The sequence below is a fragment of the Elephantulus edwardii genome, unplaced genomic scaffold (assembly GCF_000299155.1).
Source record: "Elephantulus edwardii isolate Elephantulus edwardi_28Jun2011 unplaced genomic scaffold, EleEdw1.0 scaffold00289, whole genome shotgun sequence".
Lineage (NCBI taxonomy): Eukaryota > Metazoa > Chordata > Mammalia > Macroscelidea > Macroscelididae > Elephantulus > Elephantulus edwardii.
Genome location: NW_006400039.1, coordinates 639,209 through 664,328, shown reverse-complemented (window position 1 = coordinate 664,328; position 25,120 = coordinate 639,209). Strand labels below are relative to the sequence as shown.

At 49.4% G+C, this 25,120-nt stretch overlaps 3 protein-coding genes across 3 annotated transcripts in view; 2 read left to right on the top strand and 1 right to left on the bottom strand.

The window, feature by feature from the left end:
• The window catches only part of LOC102843918 (histo-blood group ABO system transferase 2-like), a 15,522-nt gene extending 13,225 nt beyond the window's left edge, over positions 1–2,297 (top strand). The window contains exon 5 of the mRNA XM_006900627.1: positions 1,607–2,297. Within this exon, the coding sequence (XP_006900689.1) occupies positions 1,607–2,297 (691 nt within the window). The remainder of the gene's footprint in view (positions 1–1,606) is intronic.
• Positions 2,298–15,825: 13,528 nt separating this feature from the next.
• On the bottom strand, positions 15,826–20,981 carry SURF6 (surfeit 6). The gene is made up of 5 exons (XM_006900567.1): positions 20,891–20,981; positions 18,151–18,344; positions 17,323–17,421; positions 16,430–16,633; positions 15,826–16,308 (listed from the first exon to the last, which is right to left on the bottom strand). Exons 1-5 carry the CDS (start codon positions 20,979–20,981, stop codon positions 15,826–15,828), a joined length of 1,071 nt encoding a protein of 356 aa, XP_006900629.1.
• Positions 20,982–21,496: 515 nt separating this feature from the next.
• RPL7A (ribosomal protein L7a) overlaps positions 21,497–25,120 on the top strand; it is an 18,365-nt gene continuing 14,741 nt past the window's right edge. Inside the window, exon 1 of the mRNA XM_006900626.1 lies at positions 21,497–21,544. Coding sequence (XP_006900688.1) covers positions 21,497–21,544 — 48 coding nt within the window. The remainder of the gene's footprint in view (positions 21,545–25,120) is intronic.

The following is a 25,120-nucleotide window of genomic DNA, read 5'->3' as shown; positions in this document are numbered from 1 at the left end:
TGCACAGTGACACACACATACACCATGATGACACACTTGCACAGTGACACACACATGGGTCTGGGTAGCAAGGATGTTGGTCACCTCGCTCAGCATCACCACTGCCCCCTAGAAAGACCTCCCGCCCCTAGTCCCCTAGAGGAAACTCGAGTTTCACTTGGCCACCATGAGGTGGGTATCACCCACTGGAACCATCAAGTGCATCCCTTTCCAAAGTTAGTTCCTCTCTCTTAACCTTGGCGGTTTTGAGATTCGTCAGGATTTTTCTTGCATCACCAGAGCGTGTTTTTCTGCTCGGCAGGATCCATTGTGTGGACATGGCTGGCTGTGTCTCTGTCCCTTTGTCATGGACACCATGGTGGTTTCTAGTCTGAACCATCTCTAGGAAAGCCTGCATGAGCATGGTCAGACAGCCTTGTATGTGGACAAGTGACACATGGGGCTTTTTAAGACTGTGGTGTCAAGAGCTTACTGGTCCATGCGGCTTTCCTAGCCTTTGACCTTGACTTTGCCGTGTGGATGGGCAGGAATATACAAATGGGTATGTTAGCTTATCAATAAGGGGATTGACTGGTCTTACCATTAAACTGGATTCAGCTGCATGATTTGAGAATCTCACCACTAACAAAGCAGCAGCAGGAATTCAGTGCACACTTGGGGGGCAGAGATCCTAGTGCCAGTCAGACCAGGAGATCTGCAGCAACCGCAGCAGAGAACCAGAGATCCGATGGGGCCAGATGTGACCAGGGACTGCTACCCTACAGAATCAGAACCAGAAGCCTTGGCTCAAACTTGCTGGAGAACACGGGGATGGGAGGGATCCCACAGCTGTCAGGACCGATATTGCTTGGAAACATGGGCCTAAAGCCGTAATGCTGAAGGCTGAGGGGCCTGCCAGCATGCTTCAGAAGCTTTCCTGACAGAAAATGTATCCTGTTGCCAATTTGGATTGTAACCTGTTAACTTCCCTCATAAACCCCATAATTATGAGTATGGTCTGTGTGCTCTTTCAGCTACTGTAACAGATTTCAGACCCAGCAGAGCTGTAAGTTTAGTGTTGGGATGGCGGACCTGTCTAACCTCGGAGGAACTGGGTTTGTGTCATGAGTGATGGTGATGCGGGCAGCTCCCACTGTGGAGTTGGTAGAGGTCAGATATGCTTGGCCCCACATGGTCCTTGCTCCTTTTAGAAAACGAAGATCAGCGTGGCTCAGTCGAAGGGTACTGGCACATTTGTTACTGTCGCTGTGTACCACTGTGTCAGAACTAACTTACAGCTGCCCCTCTCGAGGGTTTCCGGAGACAGGAAATGGCCTGGGAGGAGACTGCTCATCTTTCTCCTGTGCAGCGGCAGGCAGATTCAAACCACGTGCCTTCAGGTTGGCAGTGCGGCACCTTACCACTAGGCCATCAGAGCTCCCTACTGGCTAGTTTTATTAAAAAGTCCTTTTGCTCTGGTCATAATTTTTTTCTTTTTTTTCCTTGTTGTATACTATCAAATCGGATCTGACTGACACCGGAGGAGATTGCCCCTCCTTCTCCAGTGGAGCATCTGGTAGATTCTCTGTTCACTTTTCAATCTCTCCCACCTCTCCCTTGGCCGCAGGTACGTGGTCTTCCTGGAGCTCTTTCTGCGGACCGCAGAGCAGCACTTCATGGTGGGACACAAGGTCAACTACTACATCTTCACTGACCGGCTGGCCGATGTCCCGAGTGTCCCCCTCCAGGAAGGCCGGCAGCTGGTGGTCCTCGAGGTCCGGAACTACACCCGCTGGCAGGACATCTCCATGCACCGTATGGAGATGATCAGCAACTTCTCCGAGCGGCGCTTCCTCCACGAGGTGGACTACCTGGTGTGCGCCGACGTGGACATGAAGTTCAGTGACCACGTGGGTGTGGAGATCCTGTCCTCCCTGTTCGGCACCCTCCACCCAGGTTTCTATTCCGCCCAGCGCCAGGCCTTCACCTACGAGCGCCGGCCCCAGTCCCAGGCCTACATCCCCAGGGATGAGGGGGACTTCTACTATGCTGGTGGCTTCTTCGGGGGCTCCGTGCTGGAGGTGCACAGACTCACCAAGGCCTGTCACCAGGCGATGATGGCGGACCAAGCAAATCACATTGAGGCCGTGTGGCATGATGAAAGCCATCTCAACAAATACCTGCTGTACCACAAGCCCACCAAGGTGCTGTCTCCTGAGTACATGTGGGACGAGCAGTTGTTGGGCCGGCCCCCCATCATGAAGAGGCTGCGGTATGTGGCTGTGCCCAAAAACCACCAGGCCATCCGGAACCGATGAGACTGCCCTGTCTACACTGACTGGAAGGCTGGCAGTAGATGTTAGTGCTTCTGTTGTTTTCATAGGAGATTGGCCAAAATTGGGTGACCTGTGTCCATTCCCCATGGTGTCCCCTTCTGGAATGGCTGCCACCAGTCACCTAACAAACTGGTGAGAACAGGAGGAGCTTCCACAACGGACACTGCTGTTTGCTCCGTCACGTATGTTAGCCATCACTCCTTTCCTCCACCTGCCGACCGATTTCTTCCTCTAATTGCTAACAAGTTGCAGACATCAGGACACTTTACCATTAAACACTGGAACACACCAAGATACACTGGAGTTCCACGTTTGTCTGGATTTCTTTCTTTGGGGTAGAATTTCTCTCCTGTGGATGTTCACTCCCAGATGTGAAGTGCACCATTTGGTGAGTGTTGTCCGATGTTGCTTCCTCCTGTCGAATTGGTCTAACTCATTGCAGCCTTCCATTGGGCTTATTAGGCCGTAAAGCAAAACTGCCCATCTTTCTCCCTCAGGGACTTGGTGCAACACAATCACAGCGCTTGGGCTTGCAGGCTGCCTGCTGGGGACTACACCACCAGAACTCCTTAGTCACGTGGTGCTGCTGTAACAGAAACGCCACGTAGACACTTCTCCCACACTCAGGAAGCGAGAGCTCTGGCTCCACAGTGCAGCTCTTGCAGAAGCCTCCTCTCTCCATCTGCTTAGAGATCCCTGAGGACAGTGCACTGCCTCTGCTTACTGGAAAACCTTTCATAAAAGTGTGATTTTAGTAGGAGTCTAAAAGACATGTTGGCTTTTCTCTCAGTCCTTCATACATCTTTTGTTTTATAACATTAATTACAAACGACTAGAAAATGCAGTCAAGATGCATTAATAATAACAGAATGCAAAAGCTGGGAACAGAGAAGAAGGATCAGTAGTGGAAAAACATAGACTCGGTGACAGAAATGAAGCTGGAGATAGAATGATTGAATTCTGCACAATCAACAGCTTATTTGTAGCAAATACGTTTTATGAGAAATATAAATGCAGGTTATACACATGAATTTCATCTTTTGGTATGCACAGGAATCAGAATGATTATATCTGTGGAAATAATCCTGGAGAAGCTCAATATCAGCTGTGAAAACTAAGCCAGGTGCTGATTGTGGAACAGACCACCAACTACTCATATGCAAGTTTAAACTGAAGCTGAGGAAAATGAAATCAAATCCATGGGAACAAAAATGGGACCTTGAATCTATCCCACCTGAATTTCAGAACCATCTCAGGAACAGGTTTGAGGCCTTGAATACCAAGAAGCCAAGACCAGATGAGTGGAGGGAAGATACTTAGAGTATCATCCAGGCATAGTACCAAAGGTCATTACAAAGACAGAGCAGGAAGAAAAGACCAAAATAATTGTTAGAAGAGATTCTGAATATTGCACTAGAGTGCTGAGAAACCAAAGCAGAGGGAAGAATTCAAGATATTAAAGAGCTGAACAGAAGACTTCAAAAGGCAGTGCTGGAAGACAAAGTAAAATATTACAATGAAATGTGCAAGGAGCTGGAGTCAGAAAAACAAAAGGGCCAAACTCGCTCAGCATTTCTTAAGTTCAAGGAACTGAAGAACAAATTCAAACCTCGAGTTGCAATACTTAAGAATGCTTTTTGGACAGAATATTAAATGATCCGGGAAATATTAAAAGAAGATGGAAAGAGTATTACAGAGTCACTGTACCAAAAGGAATTGACAGATATAGAAGAATTTCATGAAACAACATATGAGCAAGAGCCTATGGTGATGAAGGAAGATGTTCAAGCTGTTTTAAAGAAATTGGCAAAAAATAAGGTCCCAGGAATTGACAGCATACCAATTGACATATTTCAACTAACAGATGCTGCCCTGGATGTGTTCACCAAGTCATGCCAAGAAATGTGGAGGATAACCACTTGGCCAACTGACTGGAAGAGATCTATATTGGTTCCCATTCCAAAGAAAGGTGACCCTACAGAGTGTGGAAATTATCTAACAATATCCTTGATATCACATGCAAGCAAAATTCTGCTGAAGATTATCCAAAAATGACTGGAACAACACATCAACAGAGAACTGCCAGAAGTGCAGGCTGGGTTTGGAAAGGGTCACGGTACTAGGGATATTGTAGCTGATGTTAGATGGATCTTAGCTGAAAGCAGGGAATACCAGAGGAATGTCTATCTGTATTTCATTGACTATGCAAAGGCATTTGACTGTGTGGACCACAACAAACTGTGGATGACTCTAAGAATGGGAATCCCAGAATACTTGATCGTGCTAATGTGAAACCTATACTTGGGCCAGGAGGCAATCATCAGAACAGAGCAAGGAAACACTGCATGGTTCAAAATTGGGAAGGGTGTACACCAGGGCTGTATCCTGTCTTCATACCTTTTCAACCCGTATGCAGAGCAGATTATCTGGGAGGCTGGGCTGTCTGAGGAGGAATGTGGCATCAGGACTGGTGGAAATGCAAATGTGTTATGCAAATGATACAACCCTGCTTGCTGAAACTGAGGAGGACCTGAAGTGCTTGCTGCGGAGTGTCAAGGACTGCAGCTATCAATATGGATTGAAGCTCAACATCCAGAAAACAAAGATTCTCACCACTGGACCAATTGGCAGCATCAGGATGGATGGTGAAGAGATTGAGATTGTTCACAGCTTTAGTTTGCTTGGCTCCACAGTCAACACTCTTGGCACCAGCAGCCAGGAAATTAAAAGACACATTGCAATGGGAAAGTCTGCTGTTAAGGACCTCTCCAAAGTGCTGAAGAGCAATGGTGTCACTCTGGAGACTAAGGTGCATCTGATAGAGGCCATGGTCTTTGCAATCACTTGTTATGCATCAGAGAGTTGGACAGTGACTAGGGAGAATAGAAGGAGAATTGATGCCTTCGAGCTCTGTTGCTGGAGAAGAGTATTGAATATACCATGGACTGCTAGGAAAGCAAACAGGTTTATCCTGGAGAGGGTTAAACCAGGCTGCTCCTTGGAGGCAAGGATACTGAGGCTTCGTCTGACGTATTTTGGACATGTTGTAAGGAGGGACCAGTCCTTGGAGAGGGACATCATTCTTGGGAAGGTGGAGGGACAGCGCAGGAGAGGAAGACCCTCTATGAGGTGGATTGACTCAGTGACTGGGGTGATGGGGGTAGGTGTGTTGGAGACCGTGAGATTGGCACAGGACAGAGCAGGGTTTAGGGCTGTTGTACATTGGGTCGCTATGAGTCGCAGGCAACTCGATGGCACATAACACAACAACATCTGGTTGTTCCCTTACTGGATGTCATCTTTCCAATCACCCATCTTATTGTCTAGTATCTTTTCATTACCTTTTTCTTCCCTCTCTCTCACTTTGTATCTCCGGTAACCATCCCAGAATTCTGTGTATAAACTTTTCCTTCTTAGCTTATTTTGACTGTTATATCATGATACTTCTCCCTCTTGAGCGTGGACTGTTTCCTTGTGTCCTTGTTTACTGAGAAGTGCAGCTTCCCCCCTTAAACTAGTAATGGATTTTGACTCAAAATCTGTTGAGATGATTTCACAACTTCTCCTCCACCCTCTGAATAGCCATGCACTGCATTCGGTGCACTTCTGAGCACAGCCACCCTCACACCCTGGACTAAGTCCTACCTGGTTGCGGTGTACTGTTCTAGCAAACTGGATTTCTTACCTTTTAACATCCACATTCACCAATCCTGTCAGTCTTGTTTCCTTTCTGAGTCTCGCAGGAGAAGCTGGCTTCTAGATTGCATTCAGAACTGCATTGGTTTCCACACTGTGAGGTATTTGAATAACCTTGACCCCTCATTATACTCCTAAAACCTTGGAGCTTACTATAATCTACGAAGGTAAATATTTCAGGAGCTTTTCCAGTTCCTGCTATTGTAAGTTACACAACTTTCTACTTCTGAGTCAACATTAGTAACCCAAACGTACTTGGAAATCCTGGTCCACTTCATCTTGGAAAGTCTTTATTTCTCCTTGATTTTCACATTGGAAGGCACAAAGTACACATATAGGTGTTCAAGAGAACTTAAAGTCTCTGCATTTATAATCCTGGCTTCGTATTTATGACTTTATTTTTGTGTGTTTTCTCTCTGCTCTTCTTACAAAGTACCAGGCATTGCCTAAGACATTCTGACCTACTACTCATTTATTACCTTGTCATTTCTATTCAGGCTTTTTCGTTTAAGCCTTTTAGTGTAATCTCTTTCCCCTCACATTCCTGAGTAGGACGCTTGGCTAACAAGGCTGCGTACCTGAAATGCTGCTCGCTCCTGAGAAGGACGTTTTCTCCGTGACTTCCCACCACTGGAGCTTCAGCTGGGCCCCTGGGGCGTCAGGTCCTGTGCTCACTTTTTTGCTAATTCCTGAACCATCAGCCCAGGAAGCTCCTTTCCGAGAAAAATCACTACCTTCTAAATTCACAGGTGGTTAGTTTCATTAGCTGTTGCTATTCTTTGGCTATTTCTAGATTTAAAGTTTTGTGGTAAAAATGTGTCTATGCCATTTTAAATTTGGGGAATGTGTTGAACTTTCATGGCTTAGAGATGGATTATTTTAAAACTCCTCAATGCAATTGAAAAGATGGGAGAAAAATGGTTCAGCTGTCGACAGCGTTGTACTCTGTCAGCTAGTCCAAGAGTCCGAGAGCCCTGGTGTGGCCCACAGCGTGGTGCAGCTGCCCAAGGTGACGCCTCTCTGTCAGTGCAGACACACCAGCGGCTCTGAGGAGGAAGAAATGTGGACGTTTGCTCCTGTGAGATTTATAGCCTCTGAAAATCTGCTACAGGATCAGTTAGTGATGAGTTGATTCTGATTCAATGGCAACCAACACCAGCACTAAGGCTATCATGGCTGTGGTGATGGGCAGGGGCATGGAGGGGATCGTGCGGGGGCTGCAGGACACGGCAGGCTCTGGCCTCTTGTTCACAGGGTCGCTATGAGTCAAACTCAACTCAAGGGCATCTAACAACTGCTCCCGAGACGTGCCAGGACTTTCTTCTATGGTGTGTGATTCACTGGGGAAGATGTTTGGGCCAACACTTTGTGAACAACTCATCTGAACCCTGTCCTGTCCTAACACGCTTGAGCCCATTGCTACAATCGCTGTTATCAATCCATTTCACTGAGGGTCTTCCTCTCTTGCTGATGCTCCACCTTTCCAAGCATGACATCCTTCCCCAAAGAATAGCCTCTCTTAACAATATACTCAAAGCATACGAGACACAGCTTTGCCATCCCTGCCTCCAGGGAACACTCGGGTTGTACCTGCTCGGATTGCAGTGCAGCTTCTTGCCAATAGGCCACCAGAGCCTGCTTAGGTTTGTACCTTCTCCAAGACATTCTTTATTCTTTTGGTAATCCATGGAAAATACAGTACTCTTCTCCACTCAGTCAGGCACACCTTTGTTGGTGACCACTTACTCTGTTTCTCAGGGGAATTATGCCTGGGAGAAATGAGTAAATAAAGACACAAGAGACAAACAACTTACAGAGACAAAACAGCACAGGACAGGACTGGACCAGCCAGACAGGACAGAATGGGACCAGCCCCAGGAAGCCATGCTATCTTTATTTATACCTTTTGGAAACAAAGAGATGGCTCACAGAGAAATAGAAACTTGAAGGGTTACATCATAGAGTCCAGGCCGGCTGGGTACAAGTAGAAACATCAAGATTAATATAGGGCTTGGATGGGCTGGGTACATAGTTACATACATTCAACCAAGACTTCTTTGCGTTCATAAACTGTGCTTTCTCTCGTCTTGCAACAACCTTATCAAGAGCAGGAATAATAATAAAAGTCAGTGTCTAAAGGTGTATGAGAACCACTTGCAATCTTCCTTCTCGGAGCGCCTTGTGATCTCTGCTTGCAATCTTCTTTCTGAAGACACCTTCTGTGTGCAAGGTACACAGCCATATTCTAAGGATGCAGTCCTTTACATTCTGTGGTCCTCTACACACCTTAGTCTTTAAACTGGCATCATTGCTCTCCAGGACTTTGGAGAGATCCCTGACTAAAGACTTTGCCAATGCTGCATCTCTCCTGATTTCCCGAGTGCTGATACCAAGGGTGTAAGTTGTGAGTCCAAGTAGAATGAAATTGTTAATTTCTATCTTTTCTCCATCTATTATGATGTTGCCTGTTAGCCCAGTATGGTATTTTTCTCTTTCTTGATGTTGAGATGTGACCTACATTGAAGGCTGTAGTCCTCAGTCTTCTGTAGCAAGCACCTCAAGTTCTCCTCACTTTCAGCAGCAAAGTTGTGTCATCTGCATAATGCAGGTTAATTTGTGCTGCAGGTGAGTGATGAGCAGTCTCCTCTCGTGTGACTTACGGCCTCCAAAAACCTGCTGGAGGCTCAGCTCGGAGTCTGACTTGATGGCACACAACTGGTTAATAATCCACCTCTGTCTGTGTTGATTTAGGGAGGCACTTTCTAAAAATGTGTCCACTTCCTCTGTTTTCAACTTCATTGGCATATAGATCTTTGTAGGACTCATCACGACCATCTTCATGTCAGCTGGCTCCGTTATGACACCATCCATTTCATTCCTTTTTTGTGCTATTTGGTCCTTCCCTTTCTCTTGCCTCGTTAAGTTTGCCAAAGGCATGCTAAATCTTATGCAGCCTCTCAAAAGAACAAACTTGTAGTCTTGTTAATTCTTTTTATTGTTTTGTTTTCCATTTCATTACTGTTCTTTATTACTTCCTCTCTTCTGGAAACTATAGGCTTTTCTTATTGTTCTTTCTCCAGTTGTCAAAGATGTTGGGTTAAGGTATTGATTTTGGACCCATAGCTGACTCCAGCAGGTTTTCAGAGGCAGTTAACTGCACGGGAGGAGATTCACCATCCTTCTCCTGTGGGGCAGCTGGTGGCCTTGAACCATGTGCCTTTGAGATTGCTGCACAGCTTCTTGCCACTAGGCGACCAGAGTTCCCTACATTCATATTAGATTCAAGATATTTTAGTTTCTTTTGTGAATTGTTTAAAATAAAAATTATTTTACACTGATTTACTTACCAAGTTTGTATACATTGATGTCCACCTCTGATCTTTCCCATTTCCTTTACACACACATTTTACTAGTTACCTATTTCTACAATAATGGTCTTACCCAGTGTTTGTCTTTATAGGACTGAGTTAATTCACTTAGCAGAAAGCTCTCTAGTCCCTCCCAAGATAGGTAGTGATTTTCAAAAACATTATTCCTGCGTGTAGTATTCCATTGTGTGAAAGTACCATACTTTCTCAATCCATTCAATTATGGTTGGACATTTGGGCTGTTTTCCTGTTCTTGCGAAGGTGAATAATGCTGCTGTGAACACTGGTGTACAAATCTCTGTTTGTGCCTCAGTTCTACATTCCTTGGGGTATATTCCAAGCAGTGGAATAGTTGGGTCATATGGAATTTCTACATTCAGCTTTTTGAGTAAATGCCAAACTGCATTCCAGAGTGGTTGTACCATTTTACAATCCCACCAATAGTGTATAAGGGTTCCTATCTCGCCACATCCTCTCCAACATCTATTATTTGCTGTCCTGTTAAACTTTGCCACTGCTACTGGAGTGAGATGGTCTCTCATTGTGGTTTTTTATTTGCATCTCTCTCATTGCCAGCAATTTGGAGCATTTCTTCCTATGTCTGCTGGCCATCTGAGTATCTTCCTCTGTGAAAATTCTCTCTCTTTTGCCCATTTTATAATTGTGTTACCAGTCTTTTTCTTGTGGATACCCTGTAGGATTTTGTAAACTTTTGAAATGAGACTCTTGTTTGAAAGGGTATTGACAAATGTTTTTCCTGTAAGCTTTCTTTTCACTATGTTGGAAAATGCTTATGATGTGCACAGGGATTTAATCCTTAAAAGGTCCTATTCATTGATTTTATCCTCTCCTGATTGTGCATTTCTGGCTGTATTTGACAGTCTCTTTATACTGTAGACTAGGCCATCTAAGCTTGATCCCAGTTTGACTCTTATGAACTTGACCATCTTGGGCCTTACTCCCAGGTTTCTGATTCAGCATGAGTTAATTTTTTGTGTGTGATGTGAGATGTGGATCCTGTTTCAGCTTTCTGCAGATGGAAATCCCGTTTTGCCAGCGGTATTCGTTGAAGAGATTGTCATTTCCCCATTTGATAGGTTTTATTTCCTTGTCAAATATCAGCTGACCATCAACAGATGGGCCCATTTCTGGGTTCTCAATTGAGTTTCATTGATCTCTGCCTGTCACTGTAGCAGTACCATGCTGTTTTGGTTGCTACCACTGTGCCGTAGGTTTTGAGGTCAGGTAGTGCTATGCCTCCTCCTTCATTTTTGTTTTTCATTAGTGTTTTGCTTATTCCGGGTCTCTTGCCTCTCCAAATAAACCTGACCTTAAAAAATTAATTTAGTTATCTGGGTTGTGACTGTGTTAAGCATATAGATTGCTTTTGGTAGGATTGTCTTTTTCACAATATTGAGTCTTCCTATCCATGAACAGGGCACATGACCCCACTTAGTGAGGTCTCTTATTTCTCACAGTAATGTTCTGTGTCTCTAGGTAGGGTCACTCTCAGGAATCTCAATTTGTGGTTGGCTATTATAAATGCTTTCTTGGTTTCCTCTGTGTTGTTACTGCAGAGGAATCTCACTGGTTTTTGGATATTGATCTTATATCCTGCCACTTTGCTAGTCTACTAGCTCCAATAGTTTTGTTGTTGAGTCCTTGGGTTTTCTGTGTACACTGTTATATCATCTGCAAATAGAGGCAGTTTAACCATCTCTTTTCTACCTGGATATCTTTCATTTACTTCTCTGTCATATTGCCCTAGGAAGTACTTCCAATACAATCCCCCCCATACAATATTGACTAGAAATGGTGACAGGGGCATGCTTGTCTGCTCCCTATTCATAAGGGATCAATGTGCTTTTGGATTCTATTGGCTAGAATTTTTGCATCTATATTAATGAGAAATACTGGTTCATATTTTTCTTTCTTGGTAGTATCTTTGCCTGGTTTTGGTATTAGGTTATGACTGCTTCTTAGAATGACTCTGGGAGTGTTTTTTCTATATTTTTGAAATACTGTTAAATTGGTGATAGATCTTCTTTAAATTTTTGGTAGAATTCAGCTGTGAAGCCATCTGGTCCAGGACTTTTCTTACAGGGAATTCTCTTTAATCTGTTCACATGTTCATCTGTCCATGTCAAACTGAGCAAGACAAGAGTTTCAAGGAATTTTTCCATTTCCTTTAGGTTTTCAGATTTATCAGAGTAGCTTTTCATAGTATTCTGGTATCACAGATTTCATCTGGTTCTGTTGTGATGTCACCTCTGTAGTTTCTTAGAGTTATCTGAGCCTTTTTTTCCTTAAGTTTGCCAGTGGTTTGTAACTTTTATTAACCCTTTAGGAAAACCAGCTCCTGGTCTTGTTTTTGTTCTCTCATTGATTTTAGCTTTTGTCCTTATAATTTCCTTTTTTTAAAAAAATCTTTTTTTAAAATATTTTTTTATTGTGAAAAACATATTGGGGGTACAAGGAGGTGAGGGTTGGGGGCAGAAGGGTGAGGATGGGCCAGGATGCAGTTGCAGAGCTGCAGTTTGGTCGGTGGGGGGAGCAGGTGAAGGAAATGATGAGGGTCCAGTGGGGACCAGATGCTACAGAGGAATGACAAGCATTTTCCAATAGTAATTAAGCCAACTGTCTTATTGATTTGGGAATTGGATGCCGACTCTCTGGCTTCTTCATGCTGAACAGGGGCGTAGATATAAAGGGGGGAAGGGAGGACACTTTATCACCCCACTGGTGGTCTTGGGTTACAGCTGCCTGCCTTCTTGCTCCTGAGGGCCGTGATGGTTCGCCCCGAGCCGGGGGCCAAGGGCAGCCCACCCCGGGCAGAGGGCCGCGACGGCTCCCCCTGGGCAGGGGGCTGAGGGCAGCCCGCCCCGGGCAGAGGGCCGCGACGGCTCCCCCTGGGCAGGGGGCTGAGGGCAGCCCGCCCCGGGCAGAGGGCCGCGACGGCTCGCCCCAACCCGGGGGCTGAGGGCCGCGACTGCTGAAGTATCTTTTTTTAAAAAAGAAGTGTGTGTGTGTGTGTGTGTGTACCGTCAAATTGGATCTTTCAGCTGTCCACACCACAGCAGTGGGCAATGAGCTTAAAGCCCCTGATGGCTCTGGGCGCTGACTCTCACCAGTGGCTATGGATGAAGTCACAGGTTATTTTCAGCCAGCGCCGGTATAATTTCCTTTTTTTTTAAGAGGCTGTAGGATTATTGGTTTTTGTATTTGAAGGCATCAAGATAGATCATTGATTTTTTTTCCCCTTCCTTTTTTATGTGTATACCCATCACTATGAACCACCCCAAGGATTGCCCTTAGCTGCATCCCAGGGGTTTTAGTTTGTTGTTTTTTTCATTTGTTTCAAACAACTTATGTTATAACCCAATCTTGTTCTAGCAGAGAGTGTTTCCACTTGGGTGGTTTTTTAAGATTTACCCTCCTGTGGTTAATTTCTAGTTTTACGGCATTGTGGTTGGAGAAGCTATTTTATATTATTTCAATGTTTTTTGCTTTGTTGAGATTTGCTTTGTGTCCTAATATGTGATCAATTCTGAAGAATGTACTTAAGACAGTGAATTGGGTTTTAGTGAGGTGCAGAGCACAGCTCAAGGTTGCTGACTGTATCATTTAGATCTTCTGCATCTTTGTTGAGTTTGATCTGCCCTTTGTGTTAGTCTCCTGCCACTATGTGGTGCTATTTCAAGTTTGTTGATCGCTGTTTTATGTATTTTTGCAAGTTTATCATTTGGTGTGTAAATGTTGGCCAAGGTTATGTCATCTTGATCTATCGTGCCTTTAATTAGTATGTAATGCCTTATCTTTTACCGTGGTTTTCATTCTGCTGTCTATATTATCAGAAATTAGTATTGCCACATCTGCTTTTTTTGTGGTTGTCATTTGTGTGGTATATTTTTTTTTCCAGCCTTTGATTTTGAATCTTTCTCTCCATTTTTTAAATGTGTCTCTTGTAGGCAACATATTGATGGGCTTTGACCAGAAAGTAACTCAATAAAAATGTAGAACTAAATATCACAAAGAAGCAACTGGGTGTGTGGGCACATATGACACTAAAGCCAACAAGAGCACAATATACTCTCTTCCCTAGTACACGGGGACATTCTCCAGAACAGGCCACGTATAGGTATAAAGGGATTCTCAATAAACACAAAAACACTGAAACATGAAAAGGCATATTCTCAGGTCAAGTCTATAAAATCAGAAACAAGGTTGTTTTTTACAAAGTCAAGTACACAGACACCCAGTACCACCCTCTGAACCACCACTGGCTATTCCCACACATTCATTCATTCACTGCCTTCAAACTGGAACTTGAAGCTGATCCTCCCACAGGTTTTCAGAGGCTGAAATCACCAGGAGACTGTCCATCTTTCTCCGTCTGAGCAGCTGGTGGATTTGAACCACTGGAGAGACGTCACTTCAGGGTTAGCAGTGCAACTCCATGCAGACTGTGTTACCAGAGCTCCTTCTACTGGGAAATAATTCAGGATAGGGAGCTCTGGTGGCATAGTGGCAAGAAGCTGCACTGCAATCCCAGAGTTACACAGTTCGAATCCACCAGATGCTCTGCTGGAGGAGAGGAAATTTCCTCCTGTACCAGTCAGATCTGACTTGACGGTACACACACGCAAAATAATAAAGTAAAAATAAAAAAAAAAAATCATGACTTACACCTGGCTGAAGACAACCCAGGCCTGCCAGTCTGTGGGGCTGCAGTCTCCGTGTGACCCAGACTGCTGTCCCACGGCCTGGAACCCATTCAGCCACTGTCCCCGCTGTCCCGAGCCAGGAGCACCAACAATACAGGTACCTTCGCCCTTAAACACTGCTGTCTAGCTTCATGATGTGGCATTTCTTAAGCTCTAGTGGAAGAGGTCAGGCCCGAGGGCAAAGTCATCTCACTCTGGGCTGACTTGTTCCCAAGAGGGTAGGCACCAACATACAGGTCCTTCACAAAAACACTCCCATACCCTGGGTCATTATATACTTCCAACAACCGAACATCTAAGAAAAGCCTCACATAATGTCAAGAAAGCAGCTGTCTGCCTTAGTCATTGTGATAAAACAACATAACCTTTCTCCTAAAAAACCAGACCCAGTGAATACCCCAGATACAGAGAACAGAAGAAATACAGAAGAAGATGCAAATGACAGAACAAACACTGGAAGGCATTAAGACAGCCAACCAGAAAAAACACACTGCAGAGGAGCAACCTGAACAGCTACGGAAGGAATTACAAAAACGGGAAGAACTGACAGTCTAGATAAAGACGGTGTCAGCTCCACGCCCCTAGCAGACACACTGAACAGCCAGAAGCCCGAGCATTTACTGGAGGGGACACCCAGGACAGGGAAAGGGAGAAGCCAGGTGGGGGATGGCCTGGGTTGCCAGGTTACCTTCCCTAGTGGAGGCATCCTGCATGGCAGCAGGACACAGGCAGGGGCACCACCGGGGGCACTCAAGGGGGACAGTCTCGGTTCAGATGTGAATTTCTCTCCCTGCAGCTCACGGGGCAAGTCCTCTCTGGAAGGGGGCTCCAGAGGTCATCTCACGGCTGGTGTGCGCATCCTGAGCCTGCAACGCTGATGGCCCACTCACGCCTCACAAGTCGTTACATTAGGTAGAGCACTCAGGTTTGGCTACCAGAGAGGGGAGTCCTGAGCTCAGCCAGAACCCTGCCTGCTCAGGGAGCTGCACGCTCCCCACTTCGCTAAAAGCGGAAGCCTGTCTAAGAACAGTTTCTCAGGGAAGTGTGGCCATCGGGGTGCCCTGTACACAAGGGCTCTGTGCTCCTGCGGGGACTGCTAACCCCACTCCAAGACTGAGGACTGCTTTCTGCTCCTCCCGGACCAGAGAAGGGACACTGTCCTCAGTCAGAAGCAGGCCCTGAGATGGGCGGTGGTTAAGGCCACTGAGGAACAGAAGGGGGCCAATGGCTGGGAGGACAGGAGCCCTGGTTCTCCTGGTCAGTACCCAGCTGACCCAGGTGGCCTGTTGTCTTCCCTGTCCTAGTACCAGCTCTCGCATGCAAGGCTGTCCAGCATGGCCATCAGTAGGCCTGTCCCTCCTGCTTCTGGGCCCATGGGTACGACTGAGGGGGAGGCGCCACTGGGTGGCATGGCTCCCCCAGGGTGGGATCCTGCAGTGAGGCACTTCCCAACCTGCACAAAGTGAGGAGGATAACCAGGGTCAGAGAGTCACTTGGTTTGTTGCAGCCCCAGACAACGAGAGGGTCTAAGGCTGGTCTGGAGGGCCCTGAGGCCGGTCTGTGGGCCCAAGGCTGGTCTGAGGCTCAGGACAGGCTGGTCTGTGGGGTCCAAGGCTTCGTGGGGCCTGAGGCCGGTCTGGGGGACGAGCCAGTCTGTGGGGCCCGAGGCCGGTCTGGGGCTCAGGACAGGCCGGTCTGTGGGGCCCGAGGCTGGTCTGGGGCTCAGGATAGGCCGGCTCGCTCCAGGTCCTGGGGCAGGATGCGACCCTTCTTACGGGCCTTCTCGAGGCGTCGCTCGGCCTTGGCGGCCTTCAGCTTACGCAGGTTCTGGCGCCGCCTGTCCTGCCGCTGCTGCATCTTCTCCACCACGTGCGCAGTGCGCTTCTCCCACTGCCGCTGCCGCTGCGCCCGCCGCTTCTCCTTCCGCTTGAGGGCCTCCTGCAGCCGCGGCTCGCTGTCCCGGATCTTCACGCCCTCCGCCTTGTACAGCAGGTTGGTCCACTGCATCTTGGCCTCAAGCGCACGCGCCTGGCCCTCATCCTTCTCCCGCAGCTCCTCCAGCCGTGCCTGCCGGGCCTGCAAGCGCTCCAGCAGCTGCCGGTAGTTCCTGCCGGTGAGCGGCGTCAGGTTGCCCTTCACCTGCTGCCTCTTCTCCTTCCTCCGCTGCGCCCTGCTGGTGGCCTGCTCCTCCTCGCCCACCTCTACCTAGAGGAGTGGACATGTCAGCTGGTGACACACCCTCCCTGGCACCAAAGGGGCACCACTGCTTGGTGAGCCAGGAACTTGGACATCAGACTACTCGAAGGGACCACACAGCGGCACTCACCCTGTTGAAGATCAGCCCCGTGGGCTCAGGCGGCTCTGCGTGGGGCACCTGGGGGGCCGGCTCAGTGGTCACCTCGGCCTTCCCAGCCTTGGCTGCCTTCTCCTTGGCCCTCAGCTCCTTCTTCTTCTTCTTCTTCCGTTCTCGCTCCTGTTTCCTCCGGCGCCGCTTCTCCAGAACAGCAGGGGACAGCTCCTTGGTGCTGCCCTGGGGACAGGGAAGTCCTGACTCCTGGTTCCCTCATGGCCATGGCCCTTGTCTGGTCCGAGACTTAGGGCAGCCTCAGAGCAGGCAGGGAGGCACTCACTGTGCAGGCCTCACCCACTAAATGTCCACCATGCTTGGGTCTAACACCCAGACTGCACGTGACCCCAGAGGGACAAGGCACCTGAACAGGAGGCGGTGGCCAGGTCCTCACCCTGTAACGGACACTTGACCAGCAGGGCTTCACAAGAGCATCCAGTGACTCCCCTCCATCACAGCAGGGTGAGAGGCTGGGGCTGACTGAGCCCACCAGCACGGCAGACCGGGCCTGGGTGCTAGGCAAATGCCCGAGGGTCTCTGTGCTGGACACAGCCCTGGTCACAAGCGACCACTTCCCGGACTGTGTCTCCCATGCACTCCTCCACGTGTTCTCATTACAGAGGAGAACGTGACTGTGGGAGGACCTCAGGGCCAGAACACCACCTTCTTGGAACCACCATGTCCTGAAGACAGGTGCACAAGCTGTCCCCGGAGAGCGAGAAGCAGGAGGCTGCTCCTGATGTGGACAGCGCCCCGGGGAGAGGGCTGGGGGCAGGTGGGGCAGACAGCACGGCTGGCTCAGTTCTCCCCTATAATCCTCAGCCCCCCAGCAAGCTCATCCCTCCAATGCCCCAGGGCACCTCTGCACCTACCTGGCCCCGTGCCGCCTCTATCTTCTCATGCAGCCGCTGCCGCAGGACATCCAGGGCAAACAGAGAGTCGGGCTGGGCAGCCGGGCGCTCTATGGGAGCAAACACCAGGGTGAAGGGCTGATCCCAACCTCCACCTGCACGCCCCCTAGCGGCCACTCCAAACACGCAGTGGCATCATCAGCAGGGTCTCTGACCCTGAGACACTGCTGGGACCCTGAGACCCACAAGGCTGCCCACTGTGTGACCCCAGGACACTGCTGGGACCCTGAGACCCACAAGGTTGCCCACTGTGTGACCCCAGGACACTGCTGGGACCCTGAGACCCACAAGGTTGCCCACTGTGTGACCCCAGGACACTGCTGGGACCCTGAGACCCACAAGGTTGCCCACTGTGTGACCCCAGGACACTGCTGGGACCCTGAGACCCACAAGGTTGCCCACTGTGTGACCCTGAGACACTGCTGGGACCCTGACAATGATCAGGTAGCTAGCTCTCTGTGTGACCCCAAGACACTGCTGGGACCCTGATACTCACAAGGCTGCCCACTGTGTAAATCCAGGACACTGCTGGGATCCCAATACCCACAAGGCCGCCCACTGTGTGACCCTGAGACACTGCTGGGACCCTGAGACCCACAAGGCCACCCACAGTAGCCATGACAGAGTGCCTCCTCAGTGCAAGTGGAACTCAGCTTCTGTCCACCTCTTGCACACCTGCATGTCTCCTCCATCACCGAGCAAGCTGGCCCTCATACTGGACCCCAGCAAGACACATGCCTCCTGGTCCCTGCGCCTCTCACCTTCTCGGGGCCCGGTGTGGCCCCCTCCTCTGGGGTTGCTGGAGGCCTCTGCCTCCTGGGTTGCCGCTGGTTCTTTGGCCCCAGACGCCACCTGAGACTTCTTCCCCAGGGACTCAGGCCTGTGCCTTGGGGCCACCTCTTTCTGTTCCCGGAACTTCTGCGCTTTCTTCTTCCTCTTCTTTTTTGAGGACCCAGCAGCTTCTGAGACTTGAGTTTTATCAACTGAAACACAAAAGGTACAAGGGTTGCTGGCCTGTCCTCATGGACTGCTCAGGAGGGAGGAAGGTACTGAGACAGTCTTGAGGATGCCCGCGAGCAGGACACCCACTCAGCAGACAGCTACCAGCACGTGCCAACCGAACACTGCTGCTTGTGAGGACGCATTGTCTGGCAGCATCACACAGGCAACTGAGGACCAGAATGGAAATATCTGCCCCTCCCGGGAAAGCAGACAATAAATACGGAAGATGGGGAGTTGGCGCCTTTGAGTTGTGGTGCTGGTGACGGGTCTAAAGGACACGCAGATCTGTGCCGGAGGGAGTGCTCCTGAGAAGGAAGGATGTGAGGCTTCATCTCAACCTCAGGCAGGTGATCAGAAGGGACTGGTCCCTGAAGAACATCGTGCTTGGAAAACAGAGGGTCGGAGAGAGGGAGACCCTCAGTGAGATGGAAGGACATGGGGACCGACACGGGCTCAGCAGAGAACAGATGGTGAGGACGGTGCAGCACCAGGCAGGGTTTCGATCTGCTGGATGTGGAGGGGTCCGCTCGGCACCTAACAAATGCTTACCTCACTGCTGTGGAGTGGGGTCCCGCTTGGAGCGCCCCACAGGACAGAGGAGACCTGCCTCCAGCGTGGTTCTCCCTCGGGCAGCTGATGGGTTCTAACTGCCACCCTGTGGTCAGCTCTCACCAGACCACCATCGCCAGGAGCCCCTCGGACTCCCAGCAGTCTTCCAACAGTGTCCCCTGGCCACCAAACCTCACAAAGGAAATGGCTGCCCATCCTTCTCTTATGAAATAGCTAGCAGATTTGAACTGCCCACCTTTCTGATAATAGCAAAAAAAAAAAAAAATATAATATACTATATCACCACTAAATCCAACCAACTCAACCCGTGGCTGTTGATTCTGACCTTTAGATTACCCCAACAGGTACCAACAATTCATTGCTGTCGAGTAAGAACCAATTCATAGCCGACCCTCCAGCAGGTTTTCAGAGGCAGTAAATTAGACAGGAGATTACCTATCTATCTCCACTGGAGAAACTAGTGGATTCGAACTGCCTACCTTTAGGTTGGCAGTACGACTCCTAGGTCACCAGAGCTCTCTACCTTGACCTCAAATAATCACCAGCAAGAACAAACTAACAACCATTAATAAGTTGGGGTTTCCCCCCATGGACTGCCAAAAGAATCAACAAATCTATCTTGAAAGAAACGCAGCCTGTGGGCTCCTCAGAGACAAGGGCACAGACTTCACCCCATGTTTGGTCATGTTATCAGGAGGACCTGAAAGGACACAGTCCTTGCAGAAGTGGAGAGATGATGAAGGAGAGCAAAAAGAGCCTTAATGACACGGACTGACAGAGACTTAACCATGTGCTCAAGCACAGAGAGCTTGTCAGGACTGTGCGGGAAGGGCCGGGGCTATCGTCTGCTGAGACTGAGTCCCAGCCCATCAAACGGCATCTACCAAGAACCGAGCCAATAAACAACATCGTGACAGATGGAGAAAACACTGAGCCTGTCAATGATTTCATCCTGCTTGGATACACAGTCAACACCCTTAATACCAGGAGTCAAAGTGGGAGCTATATAGCACTGGCCAAGTCTGAAGTTAGGGACCACTCCCAAGTCCTGAAGAGCAATAATGTCAGTTTAAAGACTAAGGTGTGTCTAATCCATATGACAGTAATTCCCATCACCTGCTTTGCATCTGAGAGCTGTTGTTGTTATGTGCCCTGGAGTCGTTTGCGACTCATAGCGACCCTATGCACAACAGCCCTAAACCCTGCTCTATCCTGTGCCAATCTCATTGCCTCCGACACACCCATCCCGATTACCCCAGTCACTGAATCGATCCACCTCATAGAGGGTCTTCCCCTCCTGCGCTGTAATGAAAAAGTATGACGGGAGGAGAATCGATGCATTTGCGTTGTGGTGTTAAGAAAAAGGACTGAGTTCACCCCCTCCAACTCCCAATAGGACAAACAGATAGTCTTGAAAAAAGGGCAACCGGAGTGAGGCTGCACTCTTTGAAGGCAAAGGCGGTGAGAAGGTCATCACACAGCCTGGACATAATGTTAAGGGAGGCCAGTCCTTAGAAAGGGACGTCGTGCTTGGACAAGTGACGGGCAACACAGGAGAGGAAGAGCCGCCAACGCGATGGGCTGACAGTGTCTGCAGCAGCGTGTCCAGGATGACAAGGTGGGCACAAGACAGGGCAGGCTTACACTGTATTCACCGGGTAGCTGCCCGGGGGTACTTAACAACAAGAATTCACATCCTAAGTTAATCACCCAGAGCGCAGTGCTGCCCAGGTTTGTTGGCCAAGAGCGGGGACCCCGATCTACAAGGTCTCGCAGCGCCATGCCCGAGAGCCGAGGGCGCTGCGCCAGGCCGATGGCCGCGGGAGGGACGCGCGGCGGCCCTAACCAACAGCTCTCGGCCAGTCCCGCCCGCTCGCTGCACGCCGTGGTCCGATCAGCCCCCGAGGCCCCCGGCAGCGAGCACGTCTCCCCCGCACGCGTCCCGGCCCCCGCTCACCCCACTTGCGCTTCGGCTCTGCGCTGGGCTGGGCGCAGATCTTCCGGGCCAGGTTCTGCAGGTACGAGTCTTTGGCGAGCAGGGAGGTCATGGCGGGAGGCGCGCTGTCCGAGGTCCGGCCCCGGAGCGGGAGGCTTTCGCTCGGGGTCACTGGAGGCACGATGCGTGCCGGGGACGAGAACAGGGGCGCTCAGGAGGCAGGGGCGGGGAGGATCGAAGTGGTCGCCGTCTCGCCAGCTCCGGGGAGCTCGACGCGTAGTCCGAGCGCGGGGAGCGGGGCTGCCACGGCCACACACCCGCCTCCCGGACCCCCAGCACTGCGACGGGAAGTCACCGCGTGCGCAGGAGACGCCGGCCGAGCTCGATTAGCCACGCCTAGCCTCGCCGGAAGGGGAGGGGCCAGGCGCGCAAAGCATCGTGGGCCGCGGCGCCGCTTCCGGGTTCCGGTTGGCCGCGGTCCGGTTTGGTGTCCCGGGTCGCGGCCTCTGCCCGGGAGTGGCCGCCCGCTGGTGCGCTGTCCCGACCCCACGCCCAGCGCGGCACAGGACGCAGGGCGGAATCAACGACTAGGCGGCCGCGATTGAACACGTGGGCACCGAGATCCGCATGGCGGCCTCGTTCATAAACACTGGGCCCCAGAGGCGTCCTCTCCGAGTGGGATCGGCCGAAAGTGAATGAGCTCTGTGCCTGGGGCGGGGGCGCTGGGGAGAAGAGGCCGAGAATGGGGACCCCAGGTGTTGGGAAGGAGCGAGCCTGGCGTTAGGGGCACGAACACCAGGTTGGAAGATGACATTGGTTGTGGGAAAATAAGCTTAGTTCTGTAACGGACTTTAGTTCTGAAGCACTGGGTTTGTGGAAAGCCGAGATCGCTGGTGGCGCCCCAAATGAATCCTAGACCCTGACCCTAGTGTGCCCCTGACCTCCAGGGCAGTGCACTTGAAAGAGGCTTGTAACTGCTAGGGAGTCGGCAGAGGAGCGACTCGCACAGGCCCCAGGACCTGCCTGTTGATAGTGTCCCGCGAATACCAGCTCCGATGACTGCCGGTGATGGAACCCGAGAACCAACCCTGCAAACCTTTTGGTCTGCTGTCCACATTTGTGGACGTTTGCCAGGGTTTGCAGCCCTGCCTGCAAGAGTGATAGATTAAAAGTGCAACAGTGAATGAATGGAAACCCAAAATCTCTGTAAATGTTCATTAAAATTAATAAAATTTAATTGAAAAAAAGAATACAAAATAAAAAAAATTTTAAAAAAGTGATAGATTATACTCATTCATGGTCGGAACCGACTCACACTGGTTGGGTTTTGAGGCTGTAAATCACATGGAAGGTTGCCACTGCTGAATTCAAACCACCAGAGGGGTTCTGCCTGCCTCGCTATTGGTGTCCACCTTCCTGTAGACTAGGACGCTAGCTGCTACCAGTCAGATCTGGTGAGGACTGTCTCAGTCTTCATGTTACCCGAGTGAAAACTGTGGCTTTGACCCAGAGGGACACCGTCAGCGTCATGCTGATGCTTCTGTCGCTCCAGGATGGGTCTTTAATATTTTTTTATTATTATTTTTTTGTGCATGTACCTTCAAATCGGTTCTGACAGGAGGAGATTGTTTCTCCTCCAGCAGAGCATCTGGTGGATTCGAACCACACCCCTCTGGGATTGCAGTGCCAGAATGGGTCTCTGTCCCATATTTTAGTATAAAGGACAATGTAGACTGAAGCTGGAGTGGCTTCTTTGTCCCATTCAACTCATTGCCATCGAGTTAGAACCGACTGGTTTTCAGAAGCTGTAAATCACATGGGAGAAGATTGCCCACCCTTCTGCAGGGTCACTCATAAATTCAGACTCTTGCCTTTGGGTTGGCAGCGTCCCTCTCTACCCTCTGGGCTCCCTTTCCCCAGTTGTGATGTTGTGTGCTGTCAGGTTGGAACCAACTCAGTGATCCTCTAGCAGATTTCCAAAGGGTGTAAACTGCATGGGAGATTGTCCATGTTTGTCCCAAGGAACAAATCCACCACCTGCCTTTGGGTTGGCAGGACAAACCCTTAGCAGCAAGCCACCAGAACGTCCTTTTCTCCTAGTGTAACCCCATACCTCTGGTTCTTTCCCTAATCAGTCCAGTTACAGTCAGGCAAGGGCTTAGAGACAGATCCCTTAGGGAAAAAGGGGCAGCTTATCACTCTCCACAAATTTTAAAGTAGATTCAGCCACATAAGGTAAATCTTTTATGTCCAAACCCCTTGGTTCTCCAGGTAAACCTGAGAGCGGACTGCCTCTCTGACTTACCTGGGAGTTAAAATCTACCTACAGCCACACTTCCGGGGCCAACTTCCCCTCCCTAGGAGTTTAAAAGTTTGTGAATAACCAACCAACCGTCTAGGGTCCAATTATTCGCTCTCTGAATCTGAAGCAAAGAAGGGGGGGGGGCAGATATCAAAGATTGTCCAAAAAACAAACTGACCATGTGACCTTGAGTATCTACAACCCTGAGACCAGAAGAGTGATGTGCCCAGCTACCACTGCTGAACACACGGAGTCACACTAGCAGGTCTCTGAGAATGGGAGAAAAATGGGGACTGAAACTCGAAATGTGACAAAGTTCTGAATATACCGTGGACTGAGAATCTTTGTGAGCACTCCTAAGAGGCCAGGATGGTGAAACTCTGGGCATATTTTCAGGAGGACTCATCCTTGGAGAGACACCTCTAAGGTGGGAAAGGGAGAGAGTCAGTGGAAGAGGAGAAGCCTCAAAGAGACGGACTGACAGCGTGTCTACCACAATGGGCTCGAGCAGGAAGGAGGTATGAGGGGAGGGGAGGGCCAAGTTCAGACCTGTTCACAGGGTTGCTATCAGCCCTAGTCAGTGTGACTGCACCCAACAACAACAAAATCCTAAACACGAGGTTATCACAGAGGCCAGTGAACACCCACAGGGTGTTAACATGAGAGAGGAACTCAGAACATCAAGAGCAAAAAGGTCATTGCCCAGGGGTGAAGTTCAGACAGTAGGAAAGGATGAATGGAAATTATAAACGGGAAAAGAAGTGGAAGAGTGCTGTTAGGATGTGAGAACTGATTTGTTACAAAGTATGTGTCTCAGTTACACAACGAAAACAGTTTTGTGCTGTAAACTTTCAAACCACAATTTAAAAAGTAATAGTAAGAGACTATTTGAAAAGACAGCCAAAAGGGTCCATTTGCAGCACTAAGAATTTTCCTTGCTCTCCCAGCCTCTGCCTTGAGGTGGTGGTATGGGGAGGCAGGCTCATTATTATCTTCTTCTTCTGTAAGTTACAATCCACACAGTTTAATTGCTCCGTGCAGAACAATTAACTGGGCCCCAGATGTCCTGCCAGGATCTGTCATTTAAACCATCAGAGTGGAAGACAGAGAAGGGACAGAGGACAGGGACACTGGGTCCTCCTTTCTCCTGCAGTGGGTTCTCTCCACACAGGCAGGACATTAGTGCAGCCTTCCATCTCTGGGTCGGACTCTGAGCCTGCCTTCTCTGGGGTGACTGAGGACAGCTCTAGGTACTCACACATCACGGCAAGGTGAGGATATGCAGCGGTCCTCTTCCGAGTTGGTGACTTTGGAGGACAGAGTGCAGATCTTGTTTACAAGTCTCCATACTACTATTTACATTTAAGAAGCTGAGTAAAATCTGGTCATTTGCCAACTTGCCAGTTAAATATCAAACATCAAGATGCTACTACCTGTTGTCACCAAGTCAGTTCTGGCTCAGCGACCCTGAGGGACAGTAGAACCACCTGGTCTCCAGGGCCATCACCTGATGGAAGTAGTCTGCACTGTGGAGCCTAGAACCTAGTGGGGTTGAACCACCAACCTTTTAGTTAGCAAGTACTTAACCACTGTACCAATTACTAGGTCAACTTTAATTTGCTCTCAGAAAATTCTAGAGTAAAAGAAATATCCTCACTGTTGATTTTCTCTAACACCTTGTTTCTTTTTGCTTCACCACGGATTCACAACTTTCCAGAGTCTACCGCCCAGCCATCCTGTTGTCCTCCACTGAGGCTTGAACTAGCCCACCCCAGACTAGTGACATTTCTTTAGGTTGGTGTCCGTGCTGTCACCACCACAGCGACCTGGAAAGCTTCCTGCTTCTGAGCACAAGGTAGCTAGGCTGGTCCTGAACCTCCTGTCCCTCATGAAATCCTCCTAGGAAACCCGGTTCCTTTCTGACAAAAACCTTTTCTTAGAAAATAGCA